Source organism: Pseudophryne corroboree, chromosome 2, assembly GCF_028390025.1.
Source record: "Pseudophryne corroboree isolate aPseCor3 chromosome 2, aPseCor3.hap2, whole genome shotgun sequence".
Taxonomy (NCBI): Eukaryota; Metazoa; Chordata; class Amphibia; order Anura; family Myobatrachidae; genus Pseudophryne; species Pseudophryne corroboree.
Window position 1 is genome coordinate 248,139,316 of NC_086445.1, and position 21,595 is coordinate 248,160,910.

A 21,595-nucleotide genomic window follows, 5' to 3' on the forward strand; every position below is an offset into this window, starting at 1 on the left:
CGCCAACGGCCAGGATCTCCCTTCTGTGGTGGCTACAGTCTTCTCACCTTGTTGCAGGACGGAGGTTCAGAATTCAAAACTGGATTCTGTTAACCACAGACGCAAGCCTCAGAGGTTGGGAGCAGTCACTCAGGGGGGGCAGTTTCAGGGAAGATGGTCAAGTCAGGAAGTCATCCTTCCAATCAACATTCTGGAACTCAGGGCCACCATATACAATGCCCTTCTGCAGGCCTCACATCTTCTTCAAGATCGGGCAACTCAGGTCCAGTCGGACAATGTGACGGCAGTAACATACATAAACCGACAGAGCGGAACGAAAAGCAGAGCAGCAATATCAGAGGTGTCAAGAATTCTCCTCTGCGCAGATAGAAACGTTGTGGCACTGTCAGCAGTCTTCATTCCGGGGGTAGACAACTGGGAAGCAGACTTCCTCAGCACACACGACCTGCACCTGGGGGATTTGGGCCTTCACCCGGAAAGTGTTCAGGTGCTTGACAAGTCGATGGGGATATCCACAGATCGACAAGCTGGCCTCTCGTCTCAACAAGAAGCTCAAGCGGTATTGTTCCAGGTCGAGAGACCCACAGGCGGTGGCGATAGACGCCCTGATAACTCCATGGGTCTATCAGATGGTGTATGTGTTTCCTCCACTTCCTCTGATCCCAAGAATTCTTATACGAATAAGGGAAAAGGTTCAAGCAATACTCATTGCTCTGGACTGGCCAAGAAGGGCCTGGTACACGGACCTTCCGGAGATACTCCTCGAAGATCCGTGGCCTCTACCTCTTCGAGGATCTTCTGCAACAGGGCCCATTCGTCTATCAGGACATACAGCGGCTACGTTTGACGGCATGGAGGTTTAATGGCTGATTCTAGCCAGGAGAGGGATCCCTAACAAGGTCATCCTGACTATGATCCAAGCCAGGAAGGTGGTAACGTTTAAGCATTACCATCGTATTTGGAAGAAATACGTCTCTTAGTGTGAGGGCAGAAAATATTCTGCTGTGGAATTTCATCTGGGATGTTTCCTGCTTTTTCTGCAGTCGGGTGTGGATGTGGGCCTGCGTCTGGGCTCCATAAAAGTCCAGATTTCGGTCTTTTAGAAACAATTGGTTTCTCTCCGTGAGGTCCAGACATTCTTGAAAGGTGTTCTGCACATCCAACCTCCGTTTGTGCCTCCCACGGCACTTTGGGATCTCAATGTGGTGCTGCAGTTCCTCCAATCGGACTGGTTTGAACCGTTACAGGAGGTGGACGTAAAATCTCTTATGTGGACGACCGTCACACTGTTGGCCTTGGCTTCAGCAAGACGTATGTCGGAGCTGGGGGCTTTGTCTCACAAAAGTCCCTATTTAATTTTCCATGAGGACAGAGCTGAACTCAGAACTCGTCAGCAATTTCTTCCTAAAGTGGTGTCTGCATTTCACATCAACCAACCTATTGTGGAGCCAGTTGTGACCGACACCTCTGCTACTTCAAAGTCTTTGGATGATGTGAGGGCTTTGAAGGTGTATCTGAAAAGAACAGCTCATCACGGAAAGATGGACTTGTTGTTTGTTCTTTATGATCCCAATAAGATTGGGTGTTCAAATCAGACAGTTGCATGCTGGATCAGACTGACTATCCAACATGCTTATTCCACGGCAAGTTTGCCATGTCCAAAATCTGTACAGGCCCATTCTACTAGGTCGGTGGGTTCTTCCTGGCCGGCTGCCCGGGGTGTCTCGGCTTTACATCTCTGCCGAGCAGCTACTTGGCCAGGTTCGAACATGTCTGCTAAGTTCTACAAGTTCGATACTTAGGCGTCTATTGATTTATGGAATCATATTTATGACTATTAATATTTAATATATCATATATGGTTATTAATATATGGATATATTTTAATTAATATGCGTTATCATATATATCTGCAAATATATTATGTCAGGCTTACAAATTAATTGGCTGATAAATATATGCAGTGCTTATATATATGACTTATGAAATTATGAAGTTAAGATTCCCTAAAGAGAGTTCAAGCTTGAATATTACCGCTCTTTTTATATGATTATTTATTTACAGGCAGATCAAATCGTACAGAATAAGATATACACAGTAGTGATATATATACTAATTATTTATCTAATGCTTCCTTCGTTATATAACATAAAACAACATGACATAAGTTTCACAAACAGTTTCAATTACTAACATAAAATGTATACTTGCAAGTTAAAGATTGCCATCCCAAGAATCATTCCTTCTGCATGTTCTCCATGACTTCTCCTCCTGACTGACTTCCTTCCTTCTCCTCCTTCTCCTTCTTCCTCCTAACCCCTAACTAAAAAGCCTGCTCCTTTTATCCCATATTTTACCAATTCAAACTATCATATTCTCATAGTTTCCAATGGAATAGATAATTATAGCTTTGTCAGATTCCAAGGTGTAATAAAACAAACATTGAACTGGGCTGTCGTGTCCTGTTCACAGAGGCATGGTGTCATAAAAGTGTGGTGTCCACACTGCCTTAAGCAAGTATAGTATTGTAAAATCTGGAATGTCTTTTCATCCAAAGTTCTGTTGTATTGACAAGTTTTCCTGGGGTGGGTTACACCATGTTTTATCAATGGATGTGATCTCTTTTCATAGTAGTTAATTTATGCTCCCTAGCTTTAACCTTTACTGGACAATAGACAAACCAGTTTTATAATTGCGATAGGTATTGCAAACCTTGATTCTGATCTACTGTAAGCACACCTGTGAATTCCAATGACCAACAGAGCTCTGTCACACACCTATTATCATTTATGGCCTAATACCTTTTCTCTACAATGACTCTTGATCTTACTGTAAAACACAAATATATATACAGTATAAATATATAAACACATATACAAACCTAATTTCTTAAAACAGCTACACATTACCTCATACATTCAAACTTATTTCATATCTATTCCTTACTATATATATCCAGTATACTGTTCAATATGGTTACATCGCCTATTTATAATGAATTATATTTTGATTCAGACAACATCCATTGCCCTTATATTATACTGAGTGCGGGTAATTACCTATATGGCAACACGTCTGAGGACCTTCAGCTTGGTCAGTCAGTTCTGCAGGAACCTCAGCACTCTCTCACCCGGTTTGGGAGCTTTGGTACATCCCCATGGTGCTAAATGAACCCCAGTATCCTCTAGGACGTAAGAGAAAATAGGATTTTAATTACTTACCGGTAAATCCTTTTCTTGTAGTCCGTATTGGATACTGGGCGCCCGCCCAGTACTTTGTTCTTCCTGCATAGTTACTTGGTTAAGTAATGTGGGTTCAGCCGTTGCTGTTCCTGTTTCAAGTTTGGTTGGCTTGGCTTTCCACTTGTTTGTGCTGGTTCGGAATCTCAGCACTATCCTTATCTGTCTTTCTCTCAAAGTATGTCCGTCTCCTTGGGCACAGTTTCCTAGACTGAGTCTGGTAGGAGGGGCATAGAGGGAGGAGCCAGCCCACACTATCAAATTCTTAAAGTGCCCAAGGCTCCTAGTGGACCCGTCTATACCCCATGGTACTAAATGGACCTCAGTATCCTCTACGGACTACGAGAAAAGGATTTACCGGTAGGTAATTAAAATCCTATTATCCTCCAAAACCACTAGTGTCCCCACTAGAACTTCCATTGTACAAATAGGGATTACCTGGAATAGATAATGCAAATTCTAAAGCATAGAATGTCTGTTATACTAGGCTGACCATATTAGCCCTTTAAACTGGGACACTCATGAATTACACAGGTTCTGTGGCTGGCTGACTTCAAGCCTGCATGTCACCTTGTTTTAATCAGCCACAGAACCTGTGTAATTCATGAGTGTCCCAGTTTAAAGGGCTAATATGGTCAACCTAATTATACATCACTGGTAATCTTTTAGTGTAAAAATACACTTATCTGCTATCTGTGCAGAGCAATGTTACCTCAAGGTGTAATGCAAGATAGGGAAGTACCACCCTCCTAAGCGTTATTATAAAATGTTTTTTTTTGCTGTTGTTTTTTTATAATGTATATTTATTTCTGTTGTTCAGGCCCCAAAGGTGATTGGTGTTAAAGCTCATACAGAGATGGACAAAAAGCAAATTATTCTGGACCTGAATATCAGGTAATTGATTCATATTTACTTCTATAACTTGTATAACTTTTTCTCAAGTCCTCCTCTCTTACTGCCCTGATTATTTCCTACTTTGGTGGATCTGGTGTGGATTTGCCGATTTGTAACCCTAGACAGGATTACCTTTGTCACTATCTGTACTCCCCCGTAAGCAAAATGGTACACGTAAAAGCCATAAAAGCAGAATATGCTATTGATACATAAAACAGCATAGAGGTTTAAAATTTAGCTGAGCAGTAGAACATAAGGAATCGCTAACAACCTATTATAGGAGTCCTTCTCTTACTTGCATATTCTCAAGTATACAATATAAAGAGGGGCAATACTAGACAGTGCATCATGCATGAAGGATGGGAATTAATAATCAGAATTACCTAAAAATGTCATTTAAGTAACTTTTTGTATGTAATATAATTTTTTTTTCTGTGTTGCCGTCCTTTATGTTTAGCTGCCCTAGGGGTAGGTGTTTGTGGTCTGTCCCCAATACTGTGGTGAAATACTGGTTGTGAGTACCTGGGTATTAGAGCTGGGGCATCTTAAAGTTCATTATAGCACAGGAAAGGCAACAGGGAAGATAAAACAGTATCTTCTAATACAGGGCTTCACAAATTTTTCTAAAATGTAGGAGCCAGGATGAAAGTGTAGGAGCCAGAGCACTGCCCCCTCCCAAATAACAAACTCCCCTCCCCCCGCTCAAAACTACTTTACTGAGCAGCTTCCCACCCCCTGGACAAACCAACCCCCACACAACAAAGGGGGAACCCCCAGGCAAACCAGCCCTCTGTGGCCATATTGTTGTGCCGCTGCCCCCAGGCAAACAGTAACTTAGTGTTACCATGATAACATTGCTTCAGTAACTATCCTCATTTCCCTCCCTGTATCTTCACGTGATTGATATATCCATAATATGTGGTACATATTGGGTAACAGTAAGTCAATATCGGGAAACATGGAATATCGGCTGTGATGTCTCTTCCTGTGTGGCACATATAAACGAGCCATAAGGGAAGAAGAGTCACCGTACATCCGAGTTTGTTAAACAGATGAAAAGGCCAAGATGTGTCTGTTACTGTCTGGGAGATTGCGCCTGATGCTTTTCTAGATACAAATTGTGGCTGTGTCACTAAGTAGAGTGTATAACTGAGTGTATTAATGTGTGCAGAGAGAGAGGAAAACCTGTCTGCAAAAATTCCACGGTCTTCTCCAACAATGACTGTTGCTTTGTGCACGCACAGGGCCCGTAGTGGATGTGTGTTGTCGGATGCACTATGGCTGAGGACATCAAGAGATTAACAGTCTTCAGTCATTAGAGGGCAGGGAGGTGTCTACTTTGTTTTGGAGGAACGCCGACGTCAGCATCTAAGTAACAAATGCACGCAGGAGTCGTCTATTTATACCAGACACCTCCTGCTACATTACCATACCGGCACATTGCTGCTGTTTCCAGCTACACCTGAATCAGGCCCTCTGTGCAGTACTGACCTTCCCATTTCTCTCTGCAGCTACGTTGGTGACATTGAGGTAGATGTGGAGGTGAAAAAATATTTCTGCAAAGCGGGAGTTAATGGCATGCAGGTAAGGCACAGTAACAAAATCAGATACACATTTGTAAAAATTGCAAAATGAGACATAGGGGTATATGCAATTAGCGGTGAATCGCGGCAATTTTTCGGCCGTTTTTTAGTTCGACACAATTCGACCGTCTAATTTCGGCAAGTGGGTGCCGAAATTGACCATATTCAATAAAAAACGGATTCGACAGTCCCGCTGACGAAAAACGGCCGATTTGACGGATTTTGTTCCGATTTTAAAAAAACGGGAAAAAACCCGAAAAAAAATTGCGTGGGGTCCCCCCTCCAAAGCATAACCAGCCTCGGGCTCTTCGAGCTGGTCCTGGTTCTAAAAATCCGGGGGAAAAATGGATAGGGGATCCCCCGTATTTTTAAAACCAGCACCGGGCTCTGCGCCTGGAGGGAGCTGTGCGATGCGCTGTCTGAGCTCAGACGCGCATACAGCCAATCAGGTGAGTGCAACGAAGTAGCGCTTCCTGATTGGCTGAAGGGACCTCTGTGACAGGAGTCACGTGGGGTCCCGGCATTCGGGGAAAGGGGTCCCATGTGTAAACATGGGACCCCTTTCAGTCCGGCTTGGTCGGGTGTTCGTTTATTTTTTTTGCCAAGTACGAGGATTTATATCTGGACACTGGATTGAGGTGAGTATAATTTTATTCACAGGTACCCCGGATCGTCCGATCAGGAGACGTGGCAGTCGGCGGGTCAACATAGGTAAGTATGTGTGTGTCTGCAGGTGTGAAATAAAGTTTTACTCTCAAGGGGGTATATTTACTAAGATTCGTAATTTCCGAAAATAGGTCAAAGTTCAATCACGAATGACATCGGCAGTGTAAAACTGCAACTTTTTGAATTGATTACGACTAATTTACTAAGCTGTCGTATTCGTGTTTTTCTTTTCTTCCGATGTCGATGTCATTCGTGTTTTTTTACCTAATTTAACGGCAGTGATTAGCAAAACACTGCCGTTTTTTTTTACAATCAATCTCGGCCGGATTTGTGTGATCCGTGCTGGGTTTTTTTTTTTTTTTTTTTTAAAGTAAACAATGTAATTTTTTTAAAAAAAATGCGTGGGGTCCCCCCTCCTAAGCATAACCAGCCTCGGGCTCTTTGAGCCGATCCTGGTTGCAGAAATATGTGGAAAAAAATGACAGGGGTTCCCCCATATTTAAGCAACCAGCATCGGGCTCTGCGCCTGGTCCTGGTCCCAAAAATACGGGGGACAAAAAGAGTAGGGGTCCCCCGTATTTTTAAAACCAGCACCGGGCTCCACTAGCTGGACAGATAATGCCACAGCCGGGGGTCACTTTTATACAGCGCCCTGCGGCCGTGGCATCAAAAATCCAACTAGTCACCCCTGGCCGGGGTACCCTGGGGGAGTGGGAACCCCTTCAATCAAGGGGTCCCCCCCCCCCAGCCACCCAAGGGCCAGGGGTGAAGCCCGAGGCTGTCCCCCCCCATCCAATGGGCTGCGGATGGGAGGGCTGATAGCCTTTGTTGTAAAATAAAAGATATTGTTTTTAGTAGCAGTACTACAAGTCCCAGCAAGCCTCCCCCGCATGCTGGTACTTGGAGAACCACAAGTACCAGCATGCGGCGGAAAAACGGGCCCGCTGGTACCTGTAGTACTACCACTAAAAAAATACCCAAAAAAACACAAGACACACACACCGTGAAAGTATAATTTTATTACATACATACACACATACATACATACATACTTACCATATGTTCCCACGCAGGTCGGTCCTCTTCTCCAGTAGAATCCAAGGGGTACCTGTTGAATAAATTATACTCACGAGATCCAGGGGTCCAGGCTCCTCGGCAAATCCAGGGATAATCCACGTACTTGAATAAAACAAAAAAACGGTTGCCCGACCACGAACTGAAAGGTGACCCATGTTTGCACATGGGTCACCTTCCCACGAATGCCAGAAACCCACTTTGCCTTCTGGCTAAGTGGGTTTCTTCAGCCAATCAGGGAGTGCCACGTTGTAGCACTCTCCTGATCAGCTGTGTGCTCCTGTCTTCACTGACAGGCGGCACACGGCAGTGTTACAATGTAGCGCCTATGCGCTACATTGTAACCAATGATGGGAACTTTCTGCCCTGCGGTTGACCTAAAGTGACGTCACCGCTGAGCAGAAAGTTCCCATCATTGGTTACAATGTAGCGCATAGGCGCTGCATTGTAACACTGCCGTGTGCTGCCTGTCAGTGAAGACAGGAGCACACAGCTGATCAGGAGAGTGCTACAACGTCGCACTCCCTGATTGGCTGAAGAAACCCACTTAGCCAGAAGGCAAAGTGGGTTTCTGGCATTCGTGGGAAGGTGACCCATGTGCAAACATGGGTCACCTTTCAGTTCGTGGTCGGGCAACCGTTTTTTTGTTTTATTCAAGTACGTGGATTATCCCTGGATTTGCCGAGGAGCCTGGACCACTGGATCTGGTGAGTAGAATTTCTTCAACAGGTACCCCTTGGATTCTACTGGAGAAGAGGACCGACCTGCGTGGGAACATAAGGTAAGTATGTATGTATGTGTGTATGTATGTAATAAAATTATACTTTCACGGTGTGTGTGTCTTGTGTTTTTTTGGGTATTTTTTTAGTGGTAGTACTACAGGTACCAGCGGGCCCGTTTTTCCGCCGCATGCTGGTACTTGTGGTTCTCCAAGTACAAGCATGCGGGGGAGGCTTGCTGGGACTTGTAGTACTGCTACTAAAAACAATATCTTTTATTTTACAACAAAGGCTATCAGCCCTCCCATCCGCAGCCCATTGGATGGGGGGGGACAGCCTCGGGCTTCACCCCTGGCCCTTGGGTGGCTGGGGGGGGGGACCCCTTGATTGAAGGGGTCCCCACTCCCCCAGGGTACCCCGGCCAGGGGTGACTAGTTGGATTTTTGATGCCACGGCCGCAGGGCGCTGTATAAAAGTGACCCCCGGCTGTGGCATTATCTGTCCAGCTAGTGGAGCCCGGTGCTGGTTTTAAAAATACGGGGGACCCCTACTCTTTTTGTCCCCCGTATTTTTGGGACCAGGACCAGGCGCAGAGCCCGATGCTGGTTGCTTAAATATGGGGGAACCCCTGTCATTTTTTCCCCCATATTTCTGCAACCAGGATCGGCTCAAAGAGCCCGAGGCTGGTTATGCTTAGGAGGGGGGACCCCACGCAATTTTTTTTAACAACAAAAAACACTTTCCCACCCCTTCCCATTGATATACATGCACGGATCTCATGGATCCCTGCATGCATCTCAAATCACGAATAAAAAAAGCAGGTCTGTTTTTTTTTAGGACTTTTTTGCGAATTGTAATTTTTCACGGCAGTGTTTTGTGTTTTTTTGCTTAGTAAATGACCGAGATTCGTATCTAAACAGGCGTAATTTGACCGATGGTGTATTCATTCGTAATTTTTTACCTGAACTAGCAAAAAATTACGAATGCCCTCATCACTGCCGTGATTAGTGTTTAGTAAATGACCGAGATTGACCGAGATGACACTTTGATGAAAAAACGGCATCTCGGTCAAAATCGGGAGCTTAGTAAATATACCCCAAGGTGTGTGTTTCCTGTTTTTATTTGGGTATTTTTTTTCCAGTAGTACTACAGGTACCAGCGGGCCCGTTTTTCTCCAGCATGCTGGTACTTGTGGTTCTCCAAGTACCAGCTTGCGGGGGGAGGCTTGCTGGGACTTGTAGTACTACAGGAAAAAACAATATTCTTGTCATTTTCTCAAGGCTATCAGCCCCCCATCCGCAGCCCTTGGATGGGGGGGACAGCCTCGGGCTTCACCCCTGGCCCTTGGGTGGCTGGGGGGGGACGACCCCTTGATTGAAGGGGTCCCCACTCCCCCAGGGTACCCCGGCCAGGGGTGATTAGTTGGATATTTAATGCCACGGCCGCAGGGCGCTGTATAAAAGTGACCTCCGGCTGTGGCATTATCTGTCCAGCTAGTGGAGCCCGATGCTGGTGTAAAAAATACGGGGGACCCCTACTCTTTTTGTCCCCCGTATTTTTTGCACCAGGCGCAGAGCCCGGTGCTGGTTTTAAAAATACGGGGGATCCCCTGTCATTTCCCCCCCCGGATTTTTAGAACCAGGACCGGCTCGAAGAGCCCGAGGCTGGTTATGCTTTGGAGGGGGGACCCCATGCCATTTTTTTCTGGGATTTTACCATTCCATCTAAAAAAAAATAAAAAAAAAATATTTTTAAAAATATATAAATAATACTTGTGCCTCCCAAAAAGACAAACCAAGTAGCTAATCCCTTCTAACATAAATAGATATGCTATTACCAATAAAAAAAACACCAAAAAAAACATGTTTTAAATTTTTTTTATTAGATTCCCCCACCAAAGTGTGGCGGATTGAAAATGACGAATTTACTGTCTAAAAGCACTGTTGTCGAATTTCCAAACTTCAATTGAATATACTTTTGTCGAATTGCCGCATTTGTACCATTGCAGAAATGTCGAATTTGACAAATGTCGATTTTCAAAAAGTCGAATTTTGAAAGTCCGTTTTTTTGACGGAAAGTACTGAATTGCATTGTCGATTTTTTTTTTGGGGCGAAAAAGTCCAGTTTTTCGACAATTTCGGGAATTCGACCGCAATTGCATATACCCCTTAAAATAAGACGTCCTTTCTCCACCACTGTATGACTCTGTTATGTTATTTTACCAGCTGCGTGGAATGCTGCGTGTCATCTTAGAGCCACTGATTGGCGACGTCCCTATTGTGGGTGCTATAACATTATTCTTCATACGACGTCCAGTAAGTAGACAATTAAAAGCTCTTTCTGTGATAGGAATCTGTACATATACATTTTCTTTGGGAAGCATGTACTCGTATTTATCACACAGTAGTGGTCATGTCATGGGTGTGTAAATAACAAATACAGGTTGAGTATCCCATATCCAAATATTCCGAAATACGGACTTTTTTGAGTGAGAGTGAGATAGTGAAACCTTTGTTTTTTGATGGCTCAATGTACACAAACTTTGTTTAATACACAAAGTTATTAAATATATTGTATTAAATGACCTTCAGGCTGTGTGTATAAGGTGTATATGAAACATAAATGAATTGTGTGAATGTACACACATTTTGTTTAATGCACAAAGTTATAAAAAATATTGGCTAAAATTACCTTCAGGCTATGTGTATAAGGTGTATATGAAACATAGAACCATTCTGTGCTTAGATTTAGGTCCCATCACCATGATATCTCATTATGGTATGCAATTATTCCAAAATACGGAAAAATCCGATATCCAAAATACCTCTGGTCCCAAGCATTTTGGATAAGGGATACTCAACCTGTATAAGCTTCTGGAAAGCCATTATCATTTCTGCACGAGTAAGGATTGCTGTTGCCCTGGGCTCCTCACTGACACAAGATCTTATTACACTCTTCCACCTGTGTACTGCAAAGTATTTTTTTTATTTTTTTTTAACATCTTTGCTTATTTAGATCTTTACATAACTATTCATATAGTGTTTCTTCATTTGAATTATTTTATTTATGTTTTATAATTATATAATGGGGAGAATGCATTATGGGGGTAATTCCAAGTTGATCGCAGCAGGAAATTTTTTAGCAGTTGGGCAAAACCATGGCCCTCATTCCGAGTTGTTCGCTCGCTAGCTGCTTTTAGCAGCATTGCACACGCTAAGCCGCCGCCCTCTGGGAGTGTATCTTAGCTTAGCAGAATTGCGAACGAAAGATTAGCAGAATTGCGAATAGAAATTTCTTAGCAGTTTCTGAGTAGCTCGAGACTTACTCCTACACTGCGATCAGCTCAGTCAGTTTCGTTCCTGGTTTGACGTCACAAACACACCCAGCGTTCGCCCAGAAACTCCCGCGTTTTTCCCAGAAACGCAAGCGTTTTGTCGCACACGCACAGAAAATGGCCAGTTTCCGCCCAGAAACACCCACTTCCTGTCAATCACAGTACGATCACCAGAACGATGAAAAATCCTCGTTATGCCGTGAGTAAAATACCTAACTTTTGAGTAAAATAACTAAGCGCATACGCTCTGTGAACCTTGCGCATGCGCCGTAAGCGACTAATCGCAATATAGCGGAAATCGGCAACGAGCGAACAACTCGGAATGACCCCCCATGTGCACTGCAGGGGGGGCAGATATAACATTTGCAGAGAGAGTTAGATTTGGGTGGGTTATTTTGTTTCTATGCAGGGTAAATACTGGCTGCTTTATTTTTACACTGCAATTTAGATTGCAGATTGAACACACCACACCCAAATCTTTCTCTCTCTGCACATGTTATATCTGCCTCCCCTGCAGTGTGCATGGTTTTGCCCAATTGCTAACAAACTTGAAGCTGCGATCAACTCAGAATTACCCCCCATGTCTTGTTAAACCGTCTCACTGTTGTCAAATGTTTTCTTTTCCTGGCAGATGTTGGACTTAAATTGGACCGGGCTCACAAACTTACTGGACATTCCTGGACTGGAGTAAGTGACCAATATACACCTTAACAACTTTTATTAATTTGTGCAACCAACAGCCCTTGTAAGGTTTAGCTCTGGCTTTCTAACTAGCAATTAAAATCTATGTTTAGGCTAACCTCCTAGCGCCAACAGTGATTACTTACGCACACAGGTGGCTTTAGTGCCAAACATATTGTGCAGGGGGGAACTGCTTAGTACATACAGTTGCAAGAAAAAGTATGTGAACCCTTTGGAATTTCCTGGATTTGTGCAAAAATTGGTCATAAAATGTGTTCTGATCTTCATCTAAGTCACAACAATAGACAAACACAGTCTGCTGAAACTAATACCACACAAACAATTATATGTTCTCATGTTTTTATTGAACACACCATGTAAACATTCACAGTGCAGGGTGGACAAAGTATGTGAACCCCTAGGCTAATGACTTCTCCAAGAGCTAATTTGAGTCCGGAGTCAGCCAACCTGGAGTCCAATCAATGAGACGAGATTGGAGGTGTTGGTTGAAGCTGCCCTGCCCTATAAAAAAACACACACCAGTTTTGAGCTTGCAATTCTCAAGAACTATTGCCTGATGTGAACCATGCCTCACAGAAAAGAACTCTCAGAATACCTATGATTAAGAATTGTTGACTTGCATAAAGCTGGAAAGGGTTACAAAAGTATCTCTAAAAGCCTTGATGTTCATCAGTCCACGGTAAGCCAAATTGTTTATAAATGGAGAAAGTTCAGCACTGTTGCTACTCTCCCTAGGAGTGGGCGTCCTGTAAAGATGACTGCAAGAGCATAGTGCAGAATGCTCAATGAGGTGAAGAAGAATCCTAGAGTGTCAGCTAAAGACTTACAGAAATCACTGGCACATGCTAACATCTCTGTTGACGAATCTACCATACGTAAAATACTGAACAAGAATGGAGTTCACGGGAGGATACAATGGAGGAAGCCACTGCTGTCCAAAAAAAACACTGCTGCACGTTTGAAGTTTGCAAAAGAGCACCTGAATGTTTCACAGCACTACTGGCAAAATATTCTGTGGACAGATGAAACCAAAGTTGAGTTGTTTGGAAGGAACACACAACATTATGTGTTGAGAACAAAAGGCTCAGCATACCAACATCAAAACCTCATCCCAACTGTTAAGTATGGTGGAGGGGGCATCATGGTTTGGGGCTGCGTTGCTGCCTCAGGGCCTGGACAAATTGCTATCATCGACGGAAAAATGAATTCCCAAGATTATCAAGACCTTTTGCAGGAGAACTTAAGGCCATCTGTCCACCAATTGAAGCTCAACAGAAGATGGGTGATGCAACAGGACAACGACCCAAAGCACAGAAGTAGATCAACAACAAAATGACTTCAACAGAAGAAAATACGCCTTCTGGAGTGGCCCAGTCTGAGTTCTGACCTCAACCCGATTGAGATACTGTGGCATGACCTCCAGAGAGTGATTCACACCAGACAACCCAAGAATATTGCTGAACTAAAACAGTTTTGTAAAGAGGAATGGTCCAAAATTCCCCCTGACCGTTGTACAGGTCTGATATGCAACTATAGGAAACTATTGGTTGATGTTATTACTGCCAAAGGAGGGTCAACCAGTTATTAAATCCAAGGGTTCACATACTTTGTCCACCCTGCACTGTGAATGTTTACATGGTGTGTTCAATAAAAACATGAGAACATATAATTGTTTGTGTAGTATTAGTTTCAGCAGACTGTGTTTCTCTATTGTTGTGACTTAGATGAAGATCAGAACACATTTTATGACCAATTTATGCACACATCCAGGAAATTCCAAAGGGTTCACATACTTTTTCTTACAACTGTATATAAACATACATGTCCTGATGTATGTGATATATATGCTGGCTGGTTCCCCCGGGACACCTGGGACTCCGCACAGGCATCACGCTTCTTCTATGCCCGCCCACAGACTCCTGTGAAATTAGCCAATGGGAGTCCGGGGGCAAGCTTAGAAGGAGCGTGATGCCTTATGCTGAGTCTTAGATGCCACATGGCACCTGATACGCACAGTGCTGCGAATCCACGGGGAAACCAGCCAACATATATATTACATACATCAGAACATGTATGTTTATATGTGCTAAGCGGTTCCCCCCTGCACTATATGATCAGGGCTGCAGCCACTGCTGCTTGCACAGTTGGGCGTGGAGGTAAATGAGTATTGCTAGCATGAATCATAAAAGGAAGAGGGAAAAGGGGATGAGTCTCTGCACAGTATAATATTTCAATGATTAGGTCAAAACCCCGATCTGTACTAATCAGAAACTTTCAATTTACATATAAGGATATCCGGGGGTGCTACCAGAGACGAGAATTATAGATACATAGGAACCGAAGAAGAAAGAATGTCTCTTTGTTGGCACACAACAAAGTGCGCCTGTGCCAACAAAGAGACATTCTTTCCTCTTCGGTTCCTATGTATTGCTAGCATGACCAGACATCATACTTTGAAGTCTGCCTATCATATACCCTCCACTGAGGCGTCCATTTTGGAGGATGACCATTTGCTAGTGTGAACGTCATTGAGCTACTACACTATATGGCTCAGAGATGCTTCTAGCTCCTTGGCTTTATTTTGGCTCAGCTTATAAAATGGCTCCCTCTGCTATATGTATGTTTTAGGCGCCCCTTAAGCTGCTGCTTGGTCTGTAATGTACAATGTGGGGGATCAGTTGCACATATTGGGCCTAATTCAAGCTTGATTGCAAAAGCAAAATCTTCCTCTAATGGGCAAACCATGTGGACTGCAGGTGGGGCAGATATAACATGTGCAGAGAGAGTTAGATTTGGGTGAGTTATATTGTATCTGTGCATGGTAAATACTGTCTGCTTTATTTATTTTTAAACTGCAATTTAGATTTCGGTTTGAACACTTCCCACTCATATCGAACTTTCTCTGCACATGTTACATCTGTCCCACCTGCAGTGCACATTGATTTGTCTATTAGAGGAATATTTTGCTTTTGCGATCAAACTTGAATTGGGTCCATTGTCAGTGGGTCCTTCCAGTTTACTGCTTTCCTGAAAATGTCATGTACTTCCTCTTTAAGAAAACAAATGTCATCTATTATTCCCTAGAACAGCATTGTTGGTTCCTGCTTAATTCAGGGACATGCGGAGAGATAAATGGCTCAGGAGGCACTGGCCAGTACCAGAGCCAGATTTACACACAATATATGAGCCAAAGGGTACATGGGCATTATACACAGGTGCAGCAGTATATACTGCTGGAAATTTGGTGAGGGTTGATCAGAGATGTGTGGAAAAGATAGGCAGGAGAGATAGGCATTGCCTCACCAGTCATAGACTTTTTACTCCAGAGTTTTGACTATAACAATGATTACAATAATACAAAAAAGAGATTTGTAATCTATACTTTGTATTTTTCATATATTTTATATAGTGAAAACTCTGGTGTATGCGTTAGTATGACAGGAAAGGCTCTGCCTCACCTCACCACACGTCACTGGCTTAAATGTCTTATTGCAGAGTATTTTCTAACTTTCACACTGTATACAATGGGGGTCATTCCGAGTTGTTCGCTCGCAAGCTGCTTTTAGCAGCTTTGCACACGCTAAGCCGCCGCCTACTGGGAGTGAATCTTAGCTTATCAAAATTGCGAATGAAAGATTAGCAGAATTGCGAATAGACACTTCTTAGCAGTTTCTGAGTAGCTCCACACTTACTCGGCATCTGCGATCAGTTCAGTGCTTGTCGTTCCTGGTTTGACGTCACAAACACACCCAGCGTTCGGCCAGACACTCCTCCGTTTCTCCAGCCACTCCCGCGTTTTTCCCAGAAACGGTAGCGTTTTTTCACACACACCCATAAAACGGCCAGTTTCCACCCAGAAACACCCACTTCCTGTCAATCACATTACGATCACCAGAACGAAGAAAAAACCTCGTAATGCCGTGAGTAAAAAACCTAACTGCATAGCAAATTTACTTGGCGCAGTCGCACTGCGGACATTGCGCATGCGCATTAGCGACTAATCGCTCCGTTGCGAGAAAAAAATAACGAGCGAACAACTCGGAATGACCCCCAATGTACATATATATTTTCTGTTACCTCTCTCATTATTGTCATCTTGTCATATCCTCAGTGCACTGTCCGATACAATGGTTATGGACATTATTTCTGGGTTCCTGGTTCTCCCAAATCGCCTCAGTATCCCTCTTGCACAGGATCTTCACATGGCAGAGCTACGATCTCCGCTGCCGAGGGTACTTGAATGTCTGTTTGTATTAATTTCAGTTCAAATGTATTAGGGCCATTGCAGCCTTTATTTAGTCCTCTAATCTCCGGTAATTCCATCTGCATTGTTTTAATTACTTTTATTAGACCCATATAATTTATTTCCACTTCCAGAAGTGTCTCACGTCAATGAGCTCTGTATATCTTTTCCTCAGTCCCCCTCTACCGCTCGCAGTATTTATGTCATCATGCATTTTATTATTTGGAATAATAATGATAGTCTTGCAGCCAGTGGAAAGGTACAGCAAAAACTAAAGATGCAGTCATTGCATTCCATTGGGTAACACACTCTACCCCAGGAAGCGTATCTTACAAAGCTGAAGAATTGTGTGAAGCATTTATAGATATAAACATTGGGGCCTGATATTTAGCTGCAAAGGTACAGGGGGAACATATATGAAGTTGAATATTATGGCATAGTGTATACAGAGATGCAGTGTATGGATGGCTCACAAGTTTAAATGGCTGGACCAGGCATAATGAGACTTCAGCCATTTGTTCCAAATACTCATGTTTTAACAAGCCATTTCTACAGTTCTACAGAAGCCTCACATGGCCAGTCATGTCATTAACCAGTGTAACTGAATTTTGGGGCTCATAGGCTAGCCACAGTCTTGCTGTGCATACCTTAGCTAACATCAGCAAGTTTATTCTATCCTGCAGCAGTTTATAATAATATAATAAACTTACTGATGTTAGCTAGTTACACCATCTCGGTTATTCCATTTATCATCTTCAATAGCTATAGGCTAATGGAACAGTGACCCTTGCCCTGCTGATACATTGTGAGATCTTACACCAAACATTTTGGTTTAAGATACCAAAAAGTTTCAGATAGATCTTCACATTTTTGGCAGTATCTGCTGGAATCTATGTGAGGAGGTGGAATGAAGTGAATTGAATTACATAGCATAGGTTCCCAGTCCATATCCCTGGCGATCCCCTAAATCTACCTCCCCCCACTTTAGTTAGTCCTCAGAGGTAGATCAGTTTAATGGATCTGTATAAATAAAATAAATAAATTTTCTGGACAATGACTGAAGCGGCTTTTTATGAACTCTCTGAACTGTAGAACTCTTTCTTTCTTTTTTTTCTTTTTTTTTTTAAACTGTAATGCCAGAGCCACAAATGTGTTGTTGCTGAGATCTGTTCAGTGTTAAAGGTGGTCTTACTTCTGCAAATACCACAAAGGTGCACTATAGCCTCATCCATTTAGTCACTGATTGCATACTTGCCTTATAATACCCTTTATGTACATCTGCCAGTCTTTAGATTCTGCCTCCATCTCTGTATGTTAGGAAGCTAGTTATCACCTTGTCCTTTCTTTCAGGGCATTGTGCGCATTCATCTGGTGGAAGCCCGGAGTCTGCCTTCCAAGGATTTTCAGATGGGTGGAATTCTGTCAGGAAAGTCGGACCCTTATGTCATCTTGCGTGTGGGGACACAGGTCTTCACCAGCCGCATCATTAATGAAAATCTGAACCCTGTGTGGAATGAGATGTACGAGGTATGCAATCTGCTATAGCTTATTGTATGGGATAAACACTATTAGTGACAGGTGACCAAGTACGTCATACAAATTCCATGAAACCTATGCTGCTTGTATCCTTTGAAACAGCAAGATGCTTTATGTATGTATATTACTATTTTAATTTACATCTGTATAGCAAAACACTTCTCATCATCACCTGTTTGTGTCTTGTGCAGGTTATAGTGCACGAGGTGCCCGGCCAGGAGCTGGAAGTGGAGTTGTTTGATAAGGACCCTGATAAAGATGACTTTTTAGGAAGGTGAGAGAAGCCTTCATATTAAAAAAGAATAAAATGTGATAAAGTGAAATACAAATTCAAAGGAGATATTTAATTGGAATCAAAGGCCATTTCCCTCCAACTGCGACACTATTGGCTGGCTGCGTGATCCAACAAAGAGGCCAGGAAATCTCCATCTTCCAACGGAGATCCTGTCTCATCACTCGCCCAAAATAGCAGCAACACGTCTCTGTTTTGGTAAATGGACGCCGTCGCCGCCCCCTCCCCAAACTGCAGCACTGTCAGTGACTGACAGTCTACAACTGTATTGCGTCCAATGCTGCAGGGCATATACTCTGCAGTATTGGGCCACCAAAGATTGATAGTTTGCGCTATGCATTGCAATACCATCGGGACCTGAATCTGGCCCTATATTATTATATTTAACCACCCACATCTGTCATTGCCCCCCTTGAACTTGCTGTATAAATTCTGTACCACAGAAGCTTACACACACTAGGGTCCAGTTTTCATTGTGAACAACTAATTAGCCTGCCAGTGTATACTGAGCTATGGGAGAAAAATCATAAATACACAGTGAGAACGTATAAACTTCACAGGTGCCCTGGTCAGAATCTAACACATGATCCCAGTGCAGCGAGGAACAGTGTTAACCACTGTGCCACTATGTTTGTGCAGATATATGTGCCAATGCTGCAGCCTAGAAATGTACATTGCCCTGGCCATGCAGGGTTCTGCTTGTAGAGTATAATAGCTTGCAGTAGCATGTGACTAGAGTGTTCTGGCATCGCTCTGCCTTGTCGCCACAATATTTGCACCTGGATACATTATAATGAATGAATAAGGAAGGGAAGGAGATGGGAAAACCAGACCAATATCATGTCAAACGCACGTTAGTGGATTCCAGATGCTGTATATGTAAAGGGCAAAGCACTACACTGTAACTGCAAGGGCTTAGACGGGTTCATAGAAATGCATATATTGTGTTGATTCACGAAGCTCTTATCCGAGTATCATGATTCCAATATACATTAAAGCTGGACGCAGTCAGCATGTCCACAGTCACAGTGTCTACAGTTATGTCAATATCAAATATGTCAACACCAGCCAAATTTAGAATTGTTGACAAGTGAAATTCTGAAATTGGGTTTAATGTTACAGATACCGTGTTGTGGCTAATGTCGCAAAACTGCGACTAAAGTCACAACTACCAAATATATTAGATTTAGCACTTACTGCCAGTACAGCCGCATTAGCCACACCACCGATTGTGGACATTGGGCCTAATTCAGACCTGATCGCAGCAGCAGATTTGTTAGCTAATAGGTAAAACCATGTGCACTGCAGGGGGGGCAGATATAACATGTGCAGAGAGAGTTAGATTTGGGTGGGGTGTGTTCAAACTGAAATCTAAATTGCAGTGTAAAAATAAAGCAGCCAGTATTTACCCTGCACAGAAACAATATAACCCACGCAAATCTAACTTTCTCTGCACGTTATATCTGCCCCACCTGCAGTGCACATGGGGGGTAATTCCGAGTTGATCGTAGCTGTGCTAAATTTAGCACCCCTTTATCAGGCACTCAGACATGTGCGGGGACGCCCAGCACAGGGCTAGTCCGCCCCGCATGTCAGTGCCGCCCCCCTGCAGAAATGCAAAAGCATCGCACAGCAGCAATGCTTTTGCATCTCGGGAGTTACAGCGCTGGCCTGGAGAACCTCTTCACTGCCCCGGGTCGCGGTGGCTGCGTGCGACGTCACGCAGCCGCCACGGTCCGGCCACACCTGCGTTGGTCGGACCGCGCCCCCCCCTAAACGGCGGCTAAATCCCGCCATCCATCCCCCTCCCGCCCAGCGACCGCCTCTGCCTAAGAGGCGATCGCTAGGCAACGACGGCTGGCATGCGCAGTTCCGACACGATCGCTGCACTGCGATTAACTGCAGCGAGTGATCGGGTCGGAATGACCCCCATGGTTTTGCCCAACTGCTAACAAATTTGCTGCTGCGATCAACTCTGAATTACCCCATATGTCACATTCTAAGCATCAACAAAATATAGCATTACAGCTGCTGGAAACGAGCGGATATGTGATTAAAGTGAGTCCTGAAGTCGCAGTAACTGAAACAACGAGGGATAGATTTACTAAAGTGCAGGTTCTATCAATTATCTTCTAGAAGATGTTAAATAAATAAGTATAATCTGATTGGTTGCTACTAGCAACATCTCCACTTCTATACACCTGCACTTTAGTAAATATAACCAGCAGTGTTTTTGAAATTCATTATACATAGAAGTTGACATACTGTCTGCAAATATAGGGACTAATTTAGATCTGATCGCAGCAGCAAATTTGTTAGCTACTGGAGATCCATTTAGTACCATGGGGTATAGACGGGTCCACTAGGAGCCTTGGGCACTTTAAGAATTTGATAGTGTGGGCTGGCTCCTCCCTCTATCCCTCTCCTTCCAGACTCAGTTTAGAAAATGTGCCCTGACAAGCCAGTCACGCTTATGGAAGCTCCTGAAGAGTTTTCTGCATTTATTTTTCTGTTTGTTAATTTTTTTAGGTAGGACTGGTTGGCACCAGCCTGCCTGCTTCGTGGGACTTAGGGGGTGGGAACTGCCCAACCTCCCAAAAGGTTAATGGTCCTGTTCCCCACTGACAGGACACTAGCTCCTGAGGGAACTATTCGCAAGCCCCACCACGGCGAGCGTACATTCCCGTAGCACGCCGCCACCCCTAACAGAGCCAGAAGAAAGAAGAGTGGTGGGTACTAAGCCGGCATCCCGGCTAGCAAGTTGCCGGCCATTATGGCGGCACGAGGGTACGGAGACGCACGGCTTCTAACCGGGGTGGATTGCGTTTCCAGACACAGTACACAACCGCGTCTCAGTACACTGTACACAGTACCCAGTAGCGGATCTTGCCACGGGCAAGCAGGACTTTTGCCCGGGGCGCCGCCTTCCGGAGGGCGCCGGCGCCATCCAGAGGGCGCCGCACCAGGGCAAGATCCGCTGCTGCTGTGCCCCCCGCTGCCGCTGGCCGCAGTGAAAGGAAACTAGAGTTTCCCTTCGTGGAGAGGTCTTTTACTGTGCGGTGCGCGATGACGTCATCGCGCACCGCACAGCAAAGGTCCTCTCCACGAAGGGAACTAGACGCTAAGCGTCTAGTTTCCCTTCGTGGAGAGGACCTTTGCTATGCGGTGCGCGATGACGTCATCGCGCACCGCACATTAAAGGACCTCTCCACGAAGGGCTTCACAGAGGCCAGCGGCAGCGGGGGGCACATTTCAGAGCGCTACAGTAGTCTGTACAGGGGGCATAAATGACCACGCCCCCTGTATGAAGCCA

The 21,595-nt window shown here is 44.1% G+C and overlaps 1 protein-coding gene across 1 annotated transcript in view; it reads left to right on the plus strand.

Annotated features, from left to right (window-relative positions):
- ESYT1 (extended synaptotagmin 1) overlaps nucleotides 1-21,595 on the plus strand; it is a 238,862-nt gene that overhangs the window by 74,634 nt on the left and 142,633 nt on the right. Inside the window, exons 4-10 of the mRNA XM_063952629.1 lie at nucleotides 4,060-4,133; nucleotides 5,645-5,717; nucleotides 10,401-10,490; nucleotides 12,141-12,196; nucleotides 16,323-16,443; nucleotides 17,805-17,981; nucleotides 18,182-18,264. Coding sequence (XP_063808699.1) covers nucleotides 4,060-4,133; nucleotides 5,645-5,717; nucleotides 10,401-10,490; nucleotides 12,141-12,196; nucleotides 16,323-16,443; nucleotides 17,805-17,981; nucleotides 18,182-18,264 — 674 coding nt within the window. The remainder of the gene's footprint in view (nucleotides 1-4,059; nucleotides 4,134-5,644; nucleotides 5,718-10,400; nucleotides 10,491-12,140; nucleotides 12,197-16,322; nucleotides 16,444-17,804; nucleotides 17,982-18,181; nucleotides 18,265-21,595) is intronic.